The following is a 17,391-nucleotide window of genomic DNA, read 5'->3' on the forward strand; positions in this document are numbered from 1 at the left end:
AAAAACGTGTGTGTCTAATATTGATGTACAAAGCAGCTTGTGTGCAACCTGACTGACTTCATGTCAGAGTCACTCAATGTCTTCACTGTGTGTCCGTCTCTTTACATTTCTGTCTCTGTGTCTCCCTCTGTCACTATCTCTCCTCGTCAGTGAGTCATCAGGTCTGTTTGACAGTTTGAAGCTTTTCTTTCTTCCTCATGCACACTATTAGCCATTCTGGCGGATAATAATAGCGATACATAAAACAAATAGCTGAGTGCCAATGGCCATAGATCCTAAATTGCAAAGAGATCAATAATAATATGAATCATTTAACCTTCTGGGGTCAAAGACTAGATACATTGGTCATGTATTTAGAATATTGGTGCAGATGACAACAGACCTTACATTCGCTACTGGAATTGCAACAAAATATTTGCGCCTAAAAAGCAAACACAATGCTTACTAACCAAATGCATAAGCACGCAGGAAGTCATACTTCACTCTGCCGTGTCTGCATGCAGTCTCTCTCTCCTCCACATTCTTCTACACAACCGCAGCCCGCTACTCTGTAAATAGTTTTTACAAACGAGCTAAAAACAAAAGCTGTCGGTTTTGAGTCAAACCTCTGTTAGTTTGCCACCAATCTGGAAATTTGAAAATGAGTACTTTAAAAATACCGCTTAGATTCGTTTCAATTAACAACAATATCAGAGCATTCTAAAAGCATCTGTGTCTGAGTCCAGAGGGTTAAAGCTCCCTCAGGATTACAAGCTCTACTGCTGTCCAGGAATATTGCCGGGGATTCTACTTGTAGATTCATGACAACACCTGATACCTCTGGATTTTACTTGACTTTAACTGCTTTGTCAAGCTACCGGAGCTAGCATGGAGCACACAGTCACTACCTGCACTTGATTAAGAAATATTATCAAATTTCTGGAAAAAGTGATTTCAAAAAGGTGTGTAAAGAAGGGTCTCTGTTTGAAGGATATCCAGGACGTCAAACTGACTCAGCAGTTCAAACACATCTCCCTTATGCTGGATGAAAAAGGCAAAGTCCCTGGAACATTGTTCCTACTTTAAGGATAAAGTAGTAACAATGCACGTAATGCGTTTGGACTGAATTGAAAATTATACTTTGCAAAATACACTGAATTACAAAGCTGTGCAGAACAGTGCACTATTATATAGTTTATTATTATAGACTATAGATTATTATATATTATATTATAGACTTACATACTAAGGTGGGAGGAACAAGCTCTTTGCTGGTCCGGGGATTGAACTGGCAACCTCCAGTTCACAACTGGCTTTTAGGCCACCACTGCCCATTCACACTATTATTCCCACTCAATCTCTGAGCAATGTATGCGTTTTACTAAATCTAAATGCAAAAAATTCAACTCAAATGTCAAACTTTTACATATCATTAGTGTGAATTAGGCTCCTACAGTAGAAGAAGATTAGAGAAAGCGCATTTCAATCCTGGTTATATTCCTACAGGTCAAAAATGCTATCCTCCATGTACTGCACTCTGCAAACTCTGAAACTAATGAAGAATCTCTCCCCCCCCCCCCATGCAAAAACAAGGGAGCAGTGAATAAAGCTGCCCTAAAGGTCCAAAGTCTGATGCACCCATGTCTGGCCTGACTGACGCATGACAGCATCCTTTCAGTGGACCAACTCAATGATTTCTTTAATAGACAGGAGGAGGACAAGTGCATCTTGTTTAAAATATACATTTGTCTAAAACCAAGCTCATAAATACCAAAACCAATGGTACTTAGTATTCATCTTTAAATGAAAGGTTTCTCTATAGAGCCCCCCTACAGGTTTCTCTATAGAGCCCCCCCACAGGTTTCTCTATAGAGCCCCCCCACAGGTTTCTCTATAGAGCCCCCCCTACAAATTTCTCTATAGAGCCCCCTCAACAGAGCTCCCCCACAGGTTTCTTTATAGAGCTCTCCCTACGGGTTTCTCTACAGAGCTCCCCTTTCAGGTTTCTCTATACAGACCCCCCTACAGGTTTCTCTATACAGACCCCCCTACAGGTTTCTCTATAGCGACCCCCTACAGGTTTCTCTATAGCGACCCCCTACAGGTTTCTCTATAGAGCTCCCCCTAGAGCTAGCAACTACAAAAAAAACTCAACCATTCCAATGAGTCCAAAGCTGTTACATTAAGGTAAATTAAGTTAAAAAGTACATAACATTGATATGTTAAGTGTGTCTCCAATAACAGCGTAAGTTTAGTGTTATATTAACCATTGCATTATCTTTTTGTTGACCATAAAACGTTTTTTTCTGGGTCCAAATAAAAAGCTAAAAAAGTCGCTTTCTCCCCCAATGTTTTGGTCACTTTTTTCATTGTTTTTATCACCTTTATCATTATTTTTTGTGACTTTTTCACACGTTTTAGTCATTTTTGCCACGTTTTTCAACGTTTATTATTTCTTTTAAAGGCTATAAGATTAAATAAAACATCCCATTGTATATGAAAGTAAAGGACTGATCATTTATTTACTTGTGAAGAGCATTGCATGTAACCATCCACGTTACTTTTATTTTTTATTGGGTTTAAAGAAACCCAAATTTCTGATGTAGAAATTCAACAAAAATTGGGTCAAATTTGACCCGAGGACAACGAGAGGGTTCAGACGCACAGGAAGTGGACACCTGTATATGTCTACACAACTTTGAATATTTTTATGAATGCCTTTTGAAGAAACACGTGTGAAACACTTGAATAAATGTTGCCTGTGGTCTGCTAATCGAATCTTAACGTAGCTAACTTCTCCCCATCACAAGACCCCTCCGTTACGTACCATGGTGGTTTCAGCAATGGAGCCAAAGCTGTTGATGAAGATGTTACAGGAAACGTTGACCGGAGGACCTGCAGAGGAAGAGACGCACAATGATTACAGTAGATTGATATGATGTAAATAATACCATTGTAGCATGATCGCCTTAACTGGTACCAACACATGAGAGGAAAGAACGATAAGCCTAACACAAGGCACAATACTATGTTTCCAACAGGAGGAACAAGGCCTCACAAGGGGCACCAAGAATATCAATAGCAATCATAAACTAGCATCAAATTCACCAAAAAGGTAAAAATTAACACACAAACCACATTCTTGGCTTCTTTATAAATCATGGATGCAAACTTAGACGTAGAAAAGGTGCCAAAAACATGATGCAGCCATGATTTGCAGATTTTACACATAAAAAAGGGTTCCAGTATCAAGTCCCAGCATTAGATATACCCTTAGTACAGCAGGTATCCAATCTTAATGCATTAGGCGTGTTTTCAGTAAAAAGCTATGCAGTTGTGGAGGATGTAGGAGGGTTGCAAATCTCTGGGCCGCTCACAATTTTATTCTGATTCTGATGCCAACAGTATTATGTACATTTCCATGCATGATTTAAAAAAATATGCGTTTGTTAGATTTTGACATACACAGTTTTTGTTACACACAAGTTGTAATAAAATATTTTGTCTGAGGTTTTTTATTGTGTCGTCATTCCATGCGTAAGCCTTTAACATGCTGAGTCCCCTTCTCTCCCAGTGATCTTCCATGTCAGAGGCTGAGTCATGTTTAAAAGGTGGAGAACAGGAAACATGAGCTGGTCACATGTAATGTGATTAAGTAGTAGATCAACAGCATGTGTTTATCTTATGTATTTCTTATTAGATCATGCATGTATATACAAAACCTATTTATTTTATCCTTTTGCCCATTTTTGTGTTTTTTTCCTGCACTCTTGTCTAAGCTTTATGTAGTCTATTATACTGTCCACTTTCAGTCTCTGTTTTCTGATTTGTACATATCTGGAGACAGTAACTTCTAAATAAAACACATTTAAAAGAAAAGAAAAAAAGATTCTATTTAAATTTGTATTATAATAAATCGATTATGAACGCATCAAAATCGATTATTGAATTGTTTTAGGGAGAATCTCGCACCCATAGGAAAAGCTGGTCTCATTGGTCACTTTTAAGAGGGTGTCAACGGTAATGTCAATGAGTCTCTACCTCGTTAAATAAAAGGTAAATAAAATAAAAACTTTACTTATATACCCTTTGGTCAACATTTCAGCGACACAGTAGAACCCAAGCTGTATTTTTCTGTTGGCAAAATAAAGTTGCACACAAAAAAAAAAAAGAAGAAAAAAAAATCCAGACATACATATTTCATTATCTAGTAAAATACCGCACTTTAATTTTGATTGGACAGGGTTTTTCCTGGTTTAGAATGGGCTTTAAGTGTCAAAGACTTTTTATCCTGGATTCTGATACATTTTCAGGCACACATTTATGGTGAGAACGTCATAATTTATGTCTAGGAAAATAATTATGGCGACAGGAAATTATTCAAAATATACTGGAATTTAATGCAGTAAGGGACGGGGGCTTTCACATCAATTGACCACAAAGTCCAGTTCATTTGAAAGGGCATAGCCGTATCTTTTTCCCCAAGGAGCCCATTTTGCTACTTAGTTGAAAGGTGTAGGAGCGACTTTCATATGGTAACCGCTATTACTGTTGTAGCTGATCTGTACCATAATATAATAGGGTTATGAAATATTTATTGGAAGGAAATGGAAGACAGGGAATGGTGTTTCACTCTATCCCCATCTCTACCTCTCTTCCCCCACTTTTATATAAACCTCACTAGAAAATGTGTTTTGATGATTATGATCATGTAGATTATAGTCTGGAAAGATTAGATCAAGGGTAGGTTTGAATTTGGGAGCGATTGCTTTTACGGGATGAGAAACTCTGTGCTGTACTGGATCCAAGTTGTTAGATGAGGATCTTGCACACTTTCAGCTAGGGGAATCGCTGTCCACAATTAAAACACAGCTGTCAACTTCAGATAGTCGAGTAACAGAAGACAATATTACAAACTTAAAATACTGGATCAATTTACTTGATCACTGTACGTAGGCAACCCAATTTGCTTTACAGACTACACGGAGTACATACAAAAACTAAAACTAAATGCACATAGAAAAAACATTGATAATAGCCTCTATGCAGCTGTGAGTCAGGGCTGGACATTTTGATGAAGGAATAAGGCAAATGAGAAATATAATTACCATTGAACCTTTAAATATAGGTGTCTAACCCCCCCCCCCCCCCCCACACACACACACACACACACAATACCAGTCAAAAACATTAGCATGTTAGTTCTGCATTAACCAGAGCACCACCTCACAAGCTCAGACACCCTAAAAATGTTTTACAAGCAATGTAACCACAACTCAAAGCAGTTATGACGGGGTATAGCCTCCCTGGGGCAATTCGTCCCCGACAACTCGCAGAGTCTGCAAAGGTTGAACCTAAAGCCCCCCGCTGGCTAGGCAAAACTCCTTAGGAAACTGAAAATGCAACTTTTTCATGTACTGTACATCAAGTTTATATATCTATTTTAAAAGCATCAATGCATTTTGACCAATCATTACACCATTGCAGGCATTAGGAGTGGCACTAGATCCTACTCTCCATGTTACTTAAAATTGCATGATGACCTCCTGGGACGTAAACTTTCCTCAAGGAACACGCTGATGTAAGCTTTTTGAAGGTGCGATGTCCGGTATTCACTTCATCGCACTATTGTTGAAACCAATTGAACGAGAAAGTAAAGCTCTCATTCTAACGGTCGATATTTGTTCCTACCCTCATGAAGGCTGGGTCATGACCGAAAGAACGAGATCCAGGGTACAAGCAGCTGAAATGGGTTTACTCAGGCGGGGGGCTGGAGTCTCCCTTAGAGATAGGGGGAGAAGCTCTGTCATCAGAGAGGAGCTCGGAGTAGAGCTGCTGGTCCTTTGCATCAAAAAGGAGCCAGTTGAGGTGGTTTGGGCATCTGGTGAGGCCTGCCCCTGACCGCCTCTCTAGGTAGGTGTTCCAGGCACATCCAGCTGGGAGGAGGCCTGGGGGAAGACCCAGAACTAAGTGGAGGGATTACATCTCCACCCTGGCCAGGGAACGCCTCGGGATCCCACAGTCGGAGCTGGTTGTGGCTCTGGAAAGTTTGGGGTCTCCTGCTGGAGCTGCTGCCCCCGCGACCCAACCCTGGATAAGCAGACAACGATGCATCGATAGATGGTGTACGGTATGACAAAATGGATTTTTTAAATTATAGCACCCTCTGAATGCAGAAGTGTCTACATTTTTGTGTCCAAGGTCCCTGCGGGACCTAAGTGCTTACATTAGGGGTTCCCAGCGTCAATGGTCCTGGGAGCCAAGTTGTCTTGCATCATGCACCATGGCGCAGTTGGTAGCATATCAAGCATTGATTTGCATCAAGGATGCAACGCAGATGTGCCTGGTGGAAAATATGGGTAAGGCTTGGACCCCTAAAAAGAAGGGTCTTTAGCTTAGATCTAAAAGTAATCAGCATCTCATGTCTAAGCTCTTCTGGTATTTTGCTCCTTATTTGTTCTGCATGGAAGCTAAATGCAGCTTCTGCGTGTTTGTATTTGAGTTTGAGAACAGCAAATATTGTAATCCAGACCCACCTGACCTGGGAGATGTGCAATGTTTGCATTGGGTCACCAGATCTGATAAGTATTTTGGACCTAACCACCGTTATTGATGGACGAGCAATTTAACTTTGAAGTGTATTCTGTGTGAAACTGGTAACCAATGGGATGACCTGAGAACTGGAGTTATATGCTCAGCCTTGTTGGTCCTTGTAACAACCCTGGAAGAAGTATTCTGAATCAGCTCTAGCTGTCTGGGTGATTTTTTTAGAAAGACCCATCAACAGGGCACTGCGAGCTTGCTAAAGATGTAAGCGTACAAGTTTCGGTAACAATTCCCCGATCCTGACTGATATTTTCAAAAGGTGGTAGAGGGCCGCTTTTTCTGTTTGGTTTAATTTGACTGAAATGTAGGTCAGAATGTAGGATAACACCAAGTTATTTAAGGACAGCTTATGAAGCTAAGCACAGACTTTGAGCCAAAAATAACTTCAGTTCTCATTCATAGCATTCGTTTTGATATCTCAGTATGGGATACGACTCCCTGCGTATTCCTCAGAAGCATTCATCTCATTACGCCAATCCTGATTGGCTGGTAATTGAGTGTCCGCGTCACGTGGGTCCATCCCCCTTTAACCCTCTGAACCAGGGGTGGGCAAGTAATTTTTAACGGGGTCCGCATGAGCAACCCGTGCACTGCTGGAGAGCCACATCGACAATATTTCAATTAAATTTTGCTCAATATTATTTTGGATATACACAGTAAGATAAATAATAATTTCATTTAACCCAATTTAGCTTCATGTAAAAGCAAATAGCTTCTGATGGTTTTATTTAAACTCCTAATCCTTAAATATTTGTATTGGGTTTGCAGTTTTACCATCAACGCATTAGCCTCCCTTGCGTGCTCTTCAGACAGATTCCGTTTTTTATCCTCGTGCTTCGTCGTGTAGTGGCGATTCAAATTATAATCTTTAAACACAGCAACTGTGTACCACAAATTAAGCACACGGTTTTACCTTTAATTTCTGTAAATAAATACTCGGCAGTCCATGTCTGGTTGAAAACACGGCATTCGTCATCAACTTTTCTTTTACTAGCGTGAGGGGAAATCTCGGGGTTAACCGGGAATCACTTGTCGCTGTGCACCTTAACTCACAGGTTACGCACACATTAATAACACTATTCAAAATAAAAGCAGCAAAGTTGTATTGCACGCATGACATAGATGTTTTTTTTAATTTGTAATTTGTGATGCCGCTGTTCACCTTCACTCACAATCACACATACGTCCACACGGAAGTAATACAAACAACGCTTTTCAAAACAAAAGCAGCACCGTTGTATTGCACACTCAACATAGATATTTTTAAAAATGTCTTTTGTAATTTATGATTGGCCTCACGCGGGCCGGACAGGAACGGCCAAAGGGCCAGATGTGGCCCACGGGCCGTAAGATGCCCAGGTCTGCTCTGAACCCTAAGGCCATTTTTACAGTTCATTGTCCGTCTGGATTTATTCTATAAAAAAGCTTGTAAAACATCAACCCTGTTGTCTACAATCAAGATATGAATCATGTATCATTTTTTCAGGCCAAACTGGGTTCTTAGAATATTTGGGTTGCAGTGAGGTCACATGCATGTTAAAAATGGTGGTAGGACCTTAAAGACAATTAAATAAATAAAACAGAACATGACTCTTCCAGATATCTGTTGATATCACAGACTGAGCAGTAAAACCTAAGCCATTTTCCTCTCTAAAACACTTCTCACATGTCTTGGGAGTCGCACTGTGAAGAAATAATCATAACTCATACAGATGATAAAATACATTTTTTCAAAGAAAGTGCAGACGTTTTTTCCCTCATGACATTTACTTACGCCAATAATCAACATAATGGCATATTTATTGATATTACACCAACAGCAATGCTACACAAGCATTTGTGTGTCTAAAACAGTTCTACTATATGCACAAATAAACATAATAAACATAACTTATATAAAGCACATACTATTTACATTTCTTCAAAAAAAGGCCCAAATATATGCCAATCTCAAACCAGTGGGGCCTTTTCCTCTATAAAATGGTAGATATCTATCTTGTTCCGCTATAGCATCTTTGATCACATGTGGGACTAGTGTGACCATAGTATGACTGGGAAGTTTGACCTCTTTAGGACTCCATACTCTGTGTGACATTGTCTCCCAAATATGGGCATGCTGGTGCCTGTACTTCCGTAAACAGAGAGAGGACAGACAGAGCGGGCAGCTATAGGAAGAAAATAGCAATAACTTGATGAATTATGGACATAAAGTGGATCAATCTTGGATGTAACTGTTTGGATTTAATGCCCAACGACCCCAAAAAAGGCTGGAAGTTCCAGGCTGGATAGAAAATCACCTGTAGAGGCTAGAAAGACCTGGAAGCAACCTCTGTAATCGCTAACTTGTTAGCTATTAGACGCAACTTTTGGTGAGTCTCTAACTGTTATGACACTATTCTAAAACCTCTTCTCGCTTCGAAGCATATCTCTGTTATGCAGGCTAGCTAGCTTAACTTTCCACATACCTGAGCCATCATAGCTTAACTTCTCCGTCGCCATGTTTACTTCGCATTAATTGGTGACATTCATGCGATCTCTGTGCATCCATCATGCAATCAGTTTGCCCTGGGGCGCGTCAGGGTGTTATTGAAACCTAATCCTTCCTTTGTGCCTAAGGTGGTTAGCGCATGCTCTCCCATTGACCTTTTGACACCATCTTCCCCGCCTGTTTCTTCCTCAGAGGAACGGCGGTTGCATGCGCCATGTCCAGTTCATGCTCTGTTCATTTACTTGGACAGGAATACGGGTTTTCGACGGAGTGAACAGCTATTTGTGTCGTGGGCTAGCCCCCACAGCGGGAAGTCTGTGACAAAGCAACGGTTCTCTCATTGGATTGCGGAATCCATTGCTCTGGCCTACACGTGTCAGGGTTTTCCGGCCCCGCATAGCATGCATGCTCACTCAACTCGGGCCTTTGCTGCATCCTGGGCCTTATTTAGAGGCATTTCCATACAAGACAATTGTGCAGCGGCATGCTGGTCTTTAACTCGCACTTGTGTTCGGTTTTATAGACTTGAGTCTATAGTCTCTGCACCGAGTGTGGCATGTGCAGTGCTGAGCACAGGGCCATTGCTGGAGCAGAGCATTGCTACCTGAGTGCCGGTGGTTCCTGAGATAAGCTTGTCTGGCAATACGGGAGTCTCCATATCCCATTGTGAGACATCAAAACAAATGCAATGGATGAGAACTTTAGGTTACTTGCGTAACCCCGGTTGTCAGAGTAGCATGAGGGAGATGTCTCACCAGACAACCCTTCTTGCTGGGGCAAAGCGAAAAGAGTGGCTTATTTTGAATGGTGTCCGCGTCGTAGCGCAAGTTATTTAAAGGGGGATTGACCCACCTGACACAGACACTCAATCACCAGCCTATCAGGATTGGCGTAATCGAGATAAATGCTTCTGAGGAATATGCAGGTAGGCATATCCCATATTGAGACATCTCACCCATGCTACTCTAAAAACCGGGGTTACGCAAGTAACCTTAAGTTTTGTCCTCATTTACATGGAGCTAGATACTACACCACTAACATCAGGTCTTTAGTGTGAAAGCACCTCAGAATTGTTGACAATACCAGCATGGATGCTAACATTACCAAAATATGATCTAAAAATGTGTCAAAGCACAGTAAAATATGTTAGCAAGAGTAAGGCATAATGAGAGAGAGAACAATAGAGAAGGATAACTTTACATTTCAAAAACAGGCCTGGACGAAATGTCCAGTTCGTAAGGTATATTGTGCATGAGGATGCAGTAAAAGGGTTTAGCAAAGTATAAGTGGAGTTACACAACAAGTGTTTGTCATAGGGCTCGAATTTATCAAACACAGAGCAGATACCAGATAGTGCTTCAATTAAATTATCTCACTATTAATTCATATTAGGGTGTACAGTGTCTCACAGCTGAAGTCTACTTTGCCCTGGATGTTCTAATTGGTTAAAAACAGACACATTTAGGGGTGTTTCTAGGAATGGAGGATGTTCAGGGCTTAGCCCGGGCCCATTTAAATCAACTGAATGCAATGCAAAATGAATTTGGCTTGCCCAGCTTGTAAATACCCAGTGTACTGCATGTTCATTTCAGCTGGCCAGTTTGTAGATGCTAGTTAGATTGCACCTACATTTGGCCTAATCATAATTGGTCTGGCAACCCAAAGGCCAGTGTTCTGTTTCCAGATTTGTGTGGTGACTTATGACGCGGGGGGTCTAGTGGTCCTCCCCCAGAATCTTTAACACTAAACTCTTCATTTCCTGCATTCAGGTTCATTTTTATGAACCTATTTTTACCTTTTTCTGAACCAGATTTATTCTGGAAATATCTTTATGTAAAGGGAAACATGGGGGACAATTCAAAATACAAAAACATAATAGAATATATTGCAATAAGGCTCTTCGGTATTGTGCATTGCTTTCAACTATGTATTCTCCTTTGGATCGACTCTTCTAATTATATCTGAGCCAGCACACATGGCGCCTAGGCATCTTTTACTCATCGGTCCTCTGTTGGGTCTTTTGATGGGGAAGAACCCTCCATAAATGTGCATATGACAACTATTCACCTCAATGATATTTTAATGCAATTTAACAAATTAATAAACCCCTGGACTAATATTTCAGATGTTTGAGTAAGATTTTTTTCTCATGGTCCAAACGTTGTGCACATTAAAATATAACTCATCCTATCTGTGTTCTCTGTGATTTGGAGGAGTCATGGAGGAGTACTTAGACTTATGCTGTCCTTTTCTTTATACTCAAAACTTACTTATTCATTTGACTTGTTTTTAACACAGAGAGAGAGAGAGAGAGAGAGAGAGAGAGAGAGAGAGAGAGAGAGAGAGAGAGAGAGAGAGAGAGAGAGAGAGAGAGAGGATTGATTGCCTTGTGACAGGCACGTTTATGGCTATTGTCCGGTTTCATATAGGTCAGTCAACATTTCAAAACGACGCTGCCTCTGGACACATTGATAGCTTGATAGATACCTTTGAAGTTGGGTCTTATCCTGGCATCGTATCCAGATGTCCTCCCCATCAGTTTGTCCAGGAAATCAGAGGGGGACATTGGGACCTGCCGTGTCCTCGCAGCATTGTCCACCTCCTTACACTGACCCACACTGTCACAGAAACAAAACACAGATTATACAAATAACCATCTGGGACATTTTCACAACAGGATGAGTGATTTGCTACTCTCCTTAGCCATAGTAAGCCAAGTTGTTGGCTGTTTATGACAGCTTTGATGTTGATGTCCCAAACCCTGAGGGTTAAACCTGCACAAGACTACTTTCCAACCAAGGAGCTGAAAGTAGAAACTCGGATTTTGATATGGACGAGACAGTCACTCTTAGCTCGATCACACAATTATTTACCAAGTACAAATAAGTATATATTAAGTATTTGAATTTAAACCTTGTGTTAACCACTGGTGTTTACCCGCTGCTGCTAAACTACAGTTGTCTTAACCTACCATGTTTCACATCCAATTGTCTGTCCAGACTCATAATATAGGTAGAGAAGACTTTGAAGGAATTCAATTGAAAAAAGTTCTGAGTGTATGTTTTGCAAAACGTGGATACTTTATGGTCCTGACACACCAACCCGATAATCGTCCGTGGGACAGTCTGGCAAAGCCGCTGACTCGAGTCTGATTGGTGGAATGCAAACCCGGAAAGGAGGAGTGGTATGAGCGTGACTAGAGTCTCTCAAAATGTGAGAGATATTCTTTGAAACTGACCTTTGTGGATCTGAGATCAAGATTCAGCAGCTGCATGGCCGTCTCCTGACCTATTTTAGTAAAATATGTTTACGATTTGCGATCGGATTCTTAACAACCCGTCATGAGAGTCTGGCTTTGAATTTCTGGAGAAACCGCACCCACGTGGCGCGCGACAATACAGATTTGTGCCGCCTGTTGTCATGGAGACTTAATATCTCGTCACTTGGGTGTGTTCCGAGGCTCTTTTTCTAACCAACTAAGGGAGACTGATCATTCCAACTGCCCTTTCTGCAGAGGGTCAGCCGTCTGGTTGGTGGCTCAGGGGCTTTACACACGTCTTTAACCCTGCAGCACAAGGTTAGATCCAATCACTACAGTTTTAAGATCAGTGCCACCAGTTCAGAATCCAACCAAATGTCTCCACATCTGTTCCTGAGTTAAAACGTTGAATAGAAAGCTTTTTAGCTGGACACCTTTTGGATATAAAATGTTATCACATCATTTCATCCTACCGTACATTTGTGTGAAAGTCAGTCCTGATTAGCGTTTCTGAGATATTGTGTTCACGAGAATGGGATGGACAGACAACACAAAAACAGTCCTAGAGGAAACAATATCTAATATGATGCATCACCTGACTACCAGAGCATATCTACTGGTGTGTGTGTGTAGCACGCAGGCACACAGACACAAACACAAACATACACCAGTGCTGGGGTGAATGGGTAGTATAGCTAAAGCTTGATGATCCTGAAACTACACTGTGAATGTGTTTGTCAGTTATCCCAAAATAGCTCTGCTCACGGCAAAGCTCATACTGCTGAGCATGCACACACACACCCACCCACCCAAGTGACGTTTCAGGGTCATTGGAAACAACTACCATCTACCCCAGCAGGGAGGAACCTTATTCAACCCTAATTGCAGAGTAAGGGTGTTTACCATAAGGGTAATTACTCATTTAACCACTCAAAACATGCACTCATGCTGGTGGTGACAGCAAGAGACAAAGACAACATAATCATCCATTTGTCATAAGCTTTGGGAGACACAGAGCAACAGCAAGAATGACTCGGAGACAATCAGAAGAAGTCGACTCAGGCCTGGCGCCGGGACCAAGTGACTGAGGGCGCAGGTAAGAAACAAAAGTAGGCCATCATCCTGGTATGCCCATTTCTGCATTGGTTTTCATTCTGTTTGTAGCAATATAGTGGCGTTTCAAGTGGTTGCGAAAAATTCCTGTTTTCCACACAGACGAGTTTGTGGCTCTAATTTAATATTCTGAATACAACATTGTCAGTGTGTTAATGTTGGAGTCCTGACCCAACCCTTAGCAAACAAGCATCGCGCATTTTTTAGAAGGTGAACTAGTCGCAAGTTGAGGTGAAATGCAGTCTGGTTGTTGAGGTGAAAACACCATATGTAGCAGCTGTGAATCAAATAAAATTATTATAAATAATGTTATGTCATCTTTTTACTCTTACACTGAATGCCTGCTGGTTCAATCCAAATTAGTATTGAAAAGTATTTCCCGTGTTAAGGATGAGGACCAGCCTGAACCGGAGGTATCTGTCTCACACAGAGCTGAACCGTCCAAGTTCTTCATCACACACACACACACACACACACACACACACACACACACACACACACACACACACACACACACACACACACACACACACACACACACACACACACACACACACACACACACACACACACACACACACACACACACACACACACACACACACACACACACACACACACACACTTTTTTTTTCTCTTTTTTTATTTAAATAGGGACTTAATCCAGAACAGATTTGCAAGTTGTTTTTTTAAATGGGAGAGCAGCTCCTCTGTGTTAACATTGTGGTTAAGAGCAGTAAATGAAGCAGAGGTAAAAAGTTCCAAACATTTAAAAGCAGACAAAGAGTTAAAAAAAAACTTGGCGACAGACTGTATATTAAAACAGATAAAACCCACATGGAATACAACTGCTCATGATCAGACACACAGATGTCCTCCTCCATCCAAACCAAATCAGATCTAGAGTGTGTGGGTTTGTTCCCAGCTTGGGTAAGGCTAAATTATTCTAAAACATCTAAATTAAATCTGTGATAAAACTCTGAGTCAGTAAACAGACATGGATATTAAAATTACATAAAATGAGAATCCAGTCAGATTTTGACATGAAGTGACATAAGAACTCTGAAAACTCTTGGATGAAAGCTCTACTCTATGTTGGGGGTCTGTAAATTAGTATAACTAAATTGGGTTCAAACCAAGGTGATCAAATGACATAAAAGCAGTTTGTAAGGCAGGTTGTCATTTAACATTAGACTGTTAATGTGATGTTAATTTTACATCCCATCAGTTCTTCATAGATAGAGTTGTTGGTGGTTGTCTAGGACTACTGGTACGAGTGACATTTACATGGTCTAACCGGTAATAGCCTCTCTATGGATAAGACTGTACCCCTCCCACAGCCTACTCTTGCTCCCAAAACAACAGGATATACATCACTTTAGATTAGACAGACAACAAATCCAGCACAATACTGTTTTACAACTTGTTCATTTACCAGTTAGTTAAAAAAAAAAATCCAATCAAAATAGATTCTTAGATATTGGAGATCAAGTCATGGCATATTGAAAATACTGCTTAGAATTATTCAAATTGACAAAAATTTGAGAGTCTGCTCTGAAAACACCCCCCAACCCCAGAAGGTTAAAAGTACCAAGTACCCATGTACTTGTGGACTAACCCTAGTCTATCTAGATGATATGTCAGTCTTCCCATGCTACGCGTTGTGCTCCACCTCTCCCTGGAACACTTTCTTTCTTCAGACGACACAGCTCAGAGCATTTTAAATCAGCTGCTAAGCTGCTTAGGTTTCTGACGTGCTACGTCTCCCTGTTTGCATCTCCTATTTCTTCCCTACTCTACTTCCTGCCGCCTTTTCCTTTCCTACGCTCCCTCCATTAAAATATAAGAACTATAAGAAGCAGTGTAAAGAGACACAGTTTAACACCCAATCCTTTTTGATAATGGATGAGATTTTAATCTAGAACTACTGTCTCCCTCACACACAGAGCCCATTTAAAAATTACAAAATTCCCCGGTGGTTTCTGGGTGAGCATTATATTTCATTTGTGCCAAGGCTTTCAAACTGAATAGGGTCAAGCTTCTGAATTGCGGATGTGAAGCACGCAAGTTAGGCACCAAAATGATGCTTTCACATTTCTACACAGGACCAGGGGCCTCATTCATTAAACTATGCGACGGATGTGCGTCACGAGTGGCGTACGGACAAAACATAGGACGTATTCTGATTTAAAAAAAGATATGGTTATGTCCTGTTCATACTAATCTGAGGAATTGGGGTCTCATCTAGAAAACTGCACGTAGGCTCAGTAATAAAAGTGTACGTAAGCCCAAAAGCAAAAAAAACGGTGTATGCCAAAAACATTACTCTCTGCATTCTGACATCAGTGAGTTCTTTGAGTAATATTAGTGTGTGAGACGGAGCCTGCTGGACCTGGGCCAGAGATGTGACCCATGGCCACAATATCATAGTTCATAAAAATGCAGCAGTGACGATACAGATCTTTCACGTGTGTAACTCTGCTGACCCGCCACTCGACCTGTGTTGGACCCATTCCTAATGAGTCAGGCGTCCCTCTGGGGGTAGCATACACTTCAGTCCATCACACTCCTTCCAATGTCTGTCTGTTTTATTTTTTTTCTCATTTCTGCATTTATTTTGATAGGAAAACTGAAGACAAAAAGGAGTGAGGGAGAGAGAATGACATGCAGGAAAGGACCCCAGGTCGCAGTCGAAACCGGGCCTGCTGCGTCGAGGACTAAATCTCTGTATCTCTCTACCAACCATGCTATCCGGGCGTCCTTTATCTTTCAATCAGTCTGCTCTTGATGTTGAAAACAAGTGAAGGAGTTTGGAGGATTTGATGCTAGGGAGTGTGGCAAACTGGTTGAGCCAAGGCCAAAGGAAGAAAGCCAAATTACAGGTGTGTAATTGCTGTCATTTCAACATGTGACAGCAAGAGAGGGGGGGGGCGCGCTATAGGTCTAGGAGCCATGAAATGTTGGGTCTCAGTTCAGGGACACACTTTTAAGCACTTTCTATTTTACTTAAAACGTTTTAGTTGCGCGCTCAGTGACGCACTTGAAATAGTTTTTTATTTAACTAATTTTATATACAGTATAATTGTCAAATGTATTTAGCTACACTTAATTGTGGTGTTAAGGGCGACGCAAGGAACATTTTTGGGTGCACCTAAAATTAAACCTAAACCTAAATAAAAAAGGTAGGCGCACCAGTGCAACCAAGGCAAAAAGTTAGTGTGGAGCCCTGATGCTGCAGCGCTGTGCTGACAAAGACTAAATAAAATCTCCTGGATTAGCGTCTATGCATTTGCTTCCTGTAAAAATAAATGTGACTGACTGCGCATCACAACCCCAACCAGCACGGCCAGACAGCACCCACCAAGAGCCTTGGTCTGTCCAAGGTCTCCTCCGAAAAGAGTCTTTCCTCGCCACTAAATGCCTGCTCTTGGAGGAATTACTTTGTAGATTGTAGTGTGTGTAGTGAGTGTGGTCTAGACCCACTCTCTGTAAAGTGTCATGAGATAACTCTAGCTGTGATTTGATACTATAAATAAAATAAAATTAATATTTGATACTTTCCCATGTGTCTAGTTTCTGCCAAATAAGGTGAACATTTAAAACAAATGAATTAGATAAAATATGTGGACTGTTACATTTACACTGTGGAAAAAACACAAAGAAGTGCACCTCGGTGACATCAAGGGTGGGGGTGGGTAGGTCCAGCATCCCCCCTGCACCCTGTAGCTACGATGCCAAAAAGCCTAACCCCGTCTGGGAGAGCTTTGGTTTGAAGTGCTGACGGAATTATTTATAACTAGCTCTCTGATTATGCAATAAAACAAAGCCATGAAGCCGACATGAAGAGACAAGAGGCCTTTTGCATCTGGCCACACCGAGAGACCTTATCCCTGCCGTTATGTAACACTCGCTCTCTAGCATGCAGGAAAGCCCAAATCTGGTTGGA

The 17,391-nt window shown here is 41.2% G+C and overlaps 1 protein-coding gene across 1 annotated transcript in view; it reads right to left on the reverse strand.

The window, feature by feature from the left end:
- The window catches only part of LOC117957458 (glycine receptor subunit alpha-3-like), a 52,797-nt gene that overhangs the window by 17,633 nt on the left and 17,773 nt on the right, over nt 1–17,391 (reverse strand). Inside the window, exons 2-3 of the mRNA XM_034893214.1 lie at nt 11,561–11,691; nt 2,807–2,874 (exon numbers count right to left, since the gene is read on the reverse strand). Of these exons, the coding sequence (XP_034749105.1) occupies nt 2,807–2,874; nt 11,561–11,691 (199 nt within the window). The remainder of the gene's footprint in view (nt 1–2,806; nt 2,875–11,560; nt 11,692–17,391) is intronic.

This window comes from Etheostoma cragini, chromosome 2 (genome assembly GCF_013103735.1).
Source record: "Etheostoma cragini isolate CJK2018 chromosome 2, CSU_Ecrag_1.0, whole genome shotgun sequence".
Taxonomy (NCBI): Eukaryota; Metazoa; Chordata; class Actinopteri; order Perciformes; family Percidae; genus Etheostoma; species Etheostoma cragini.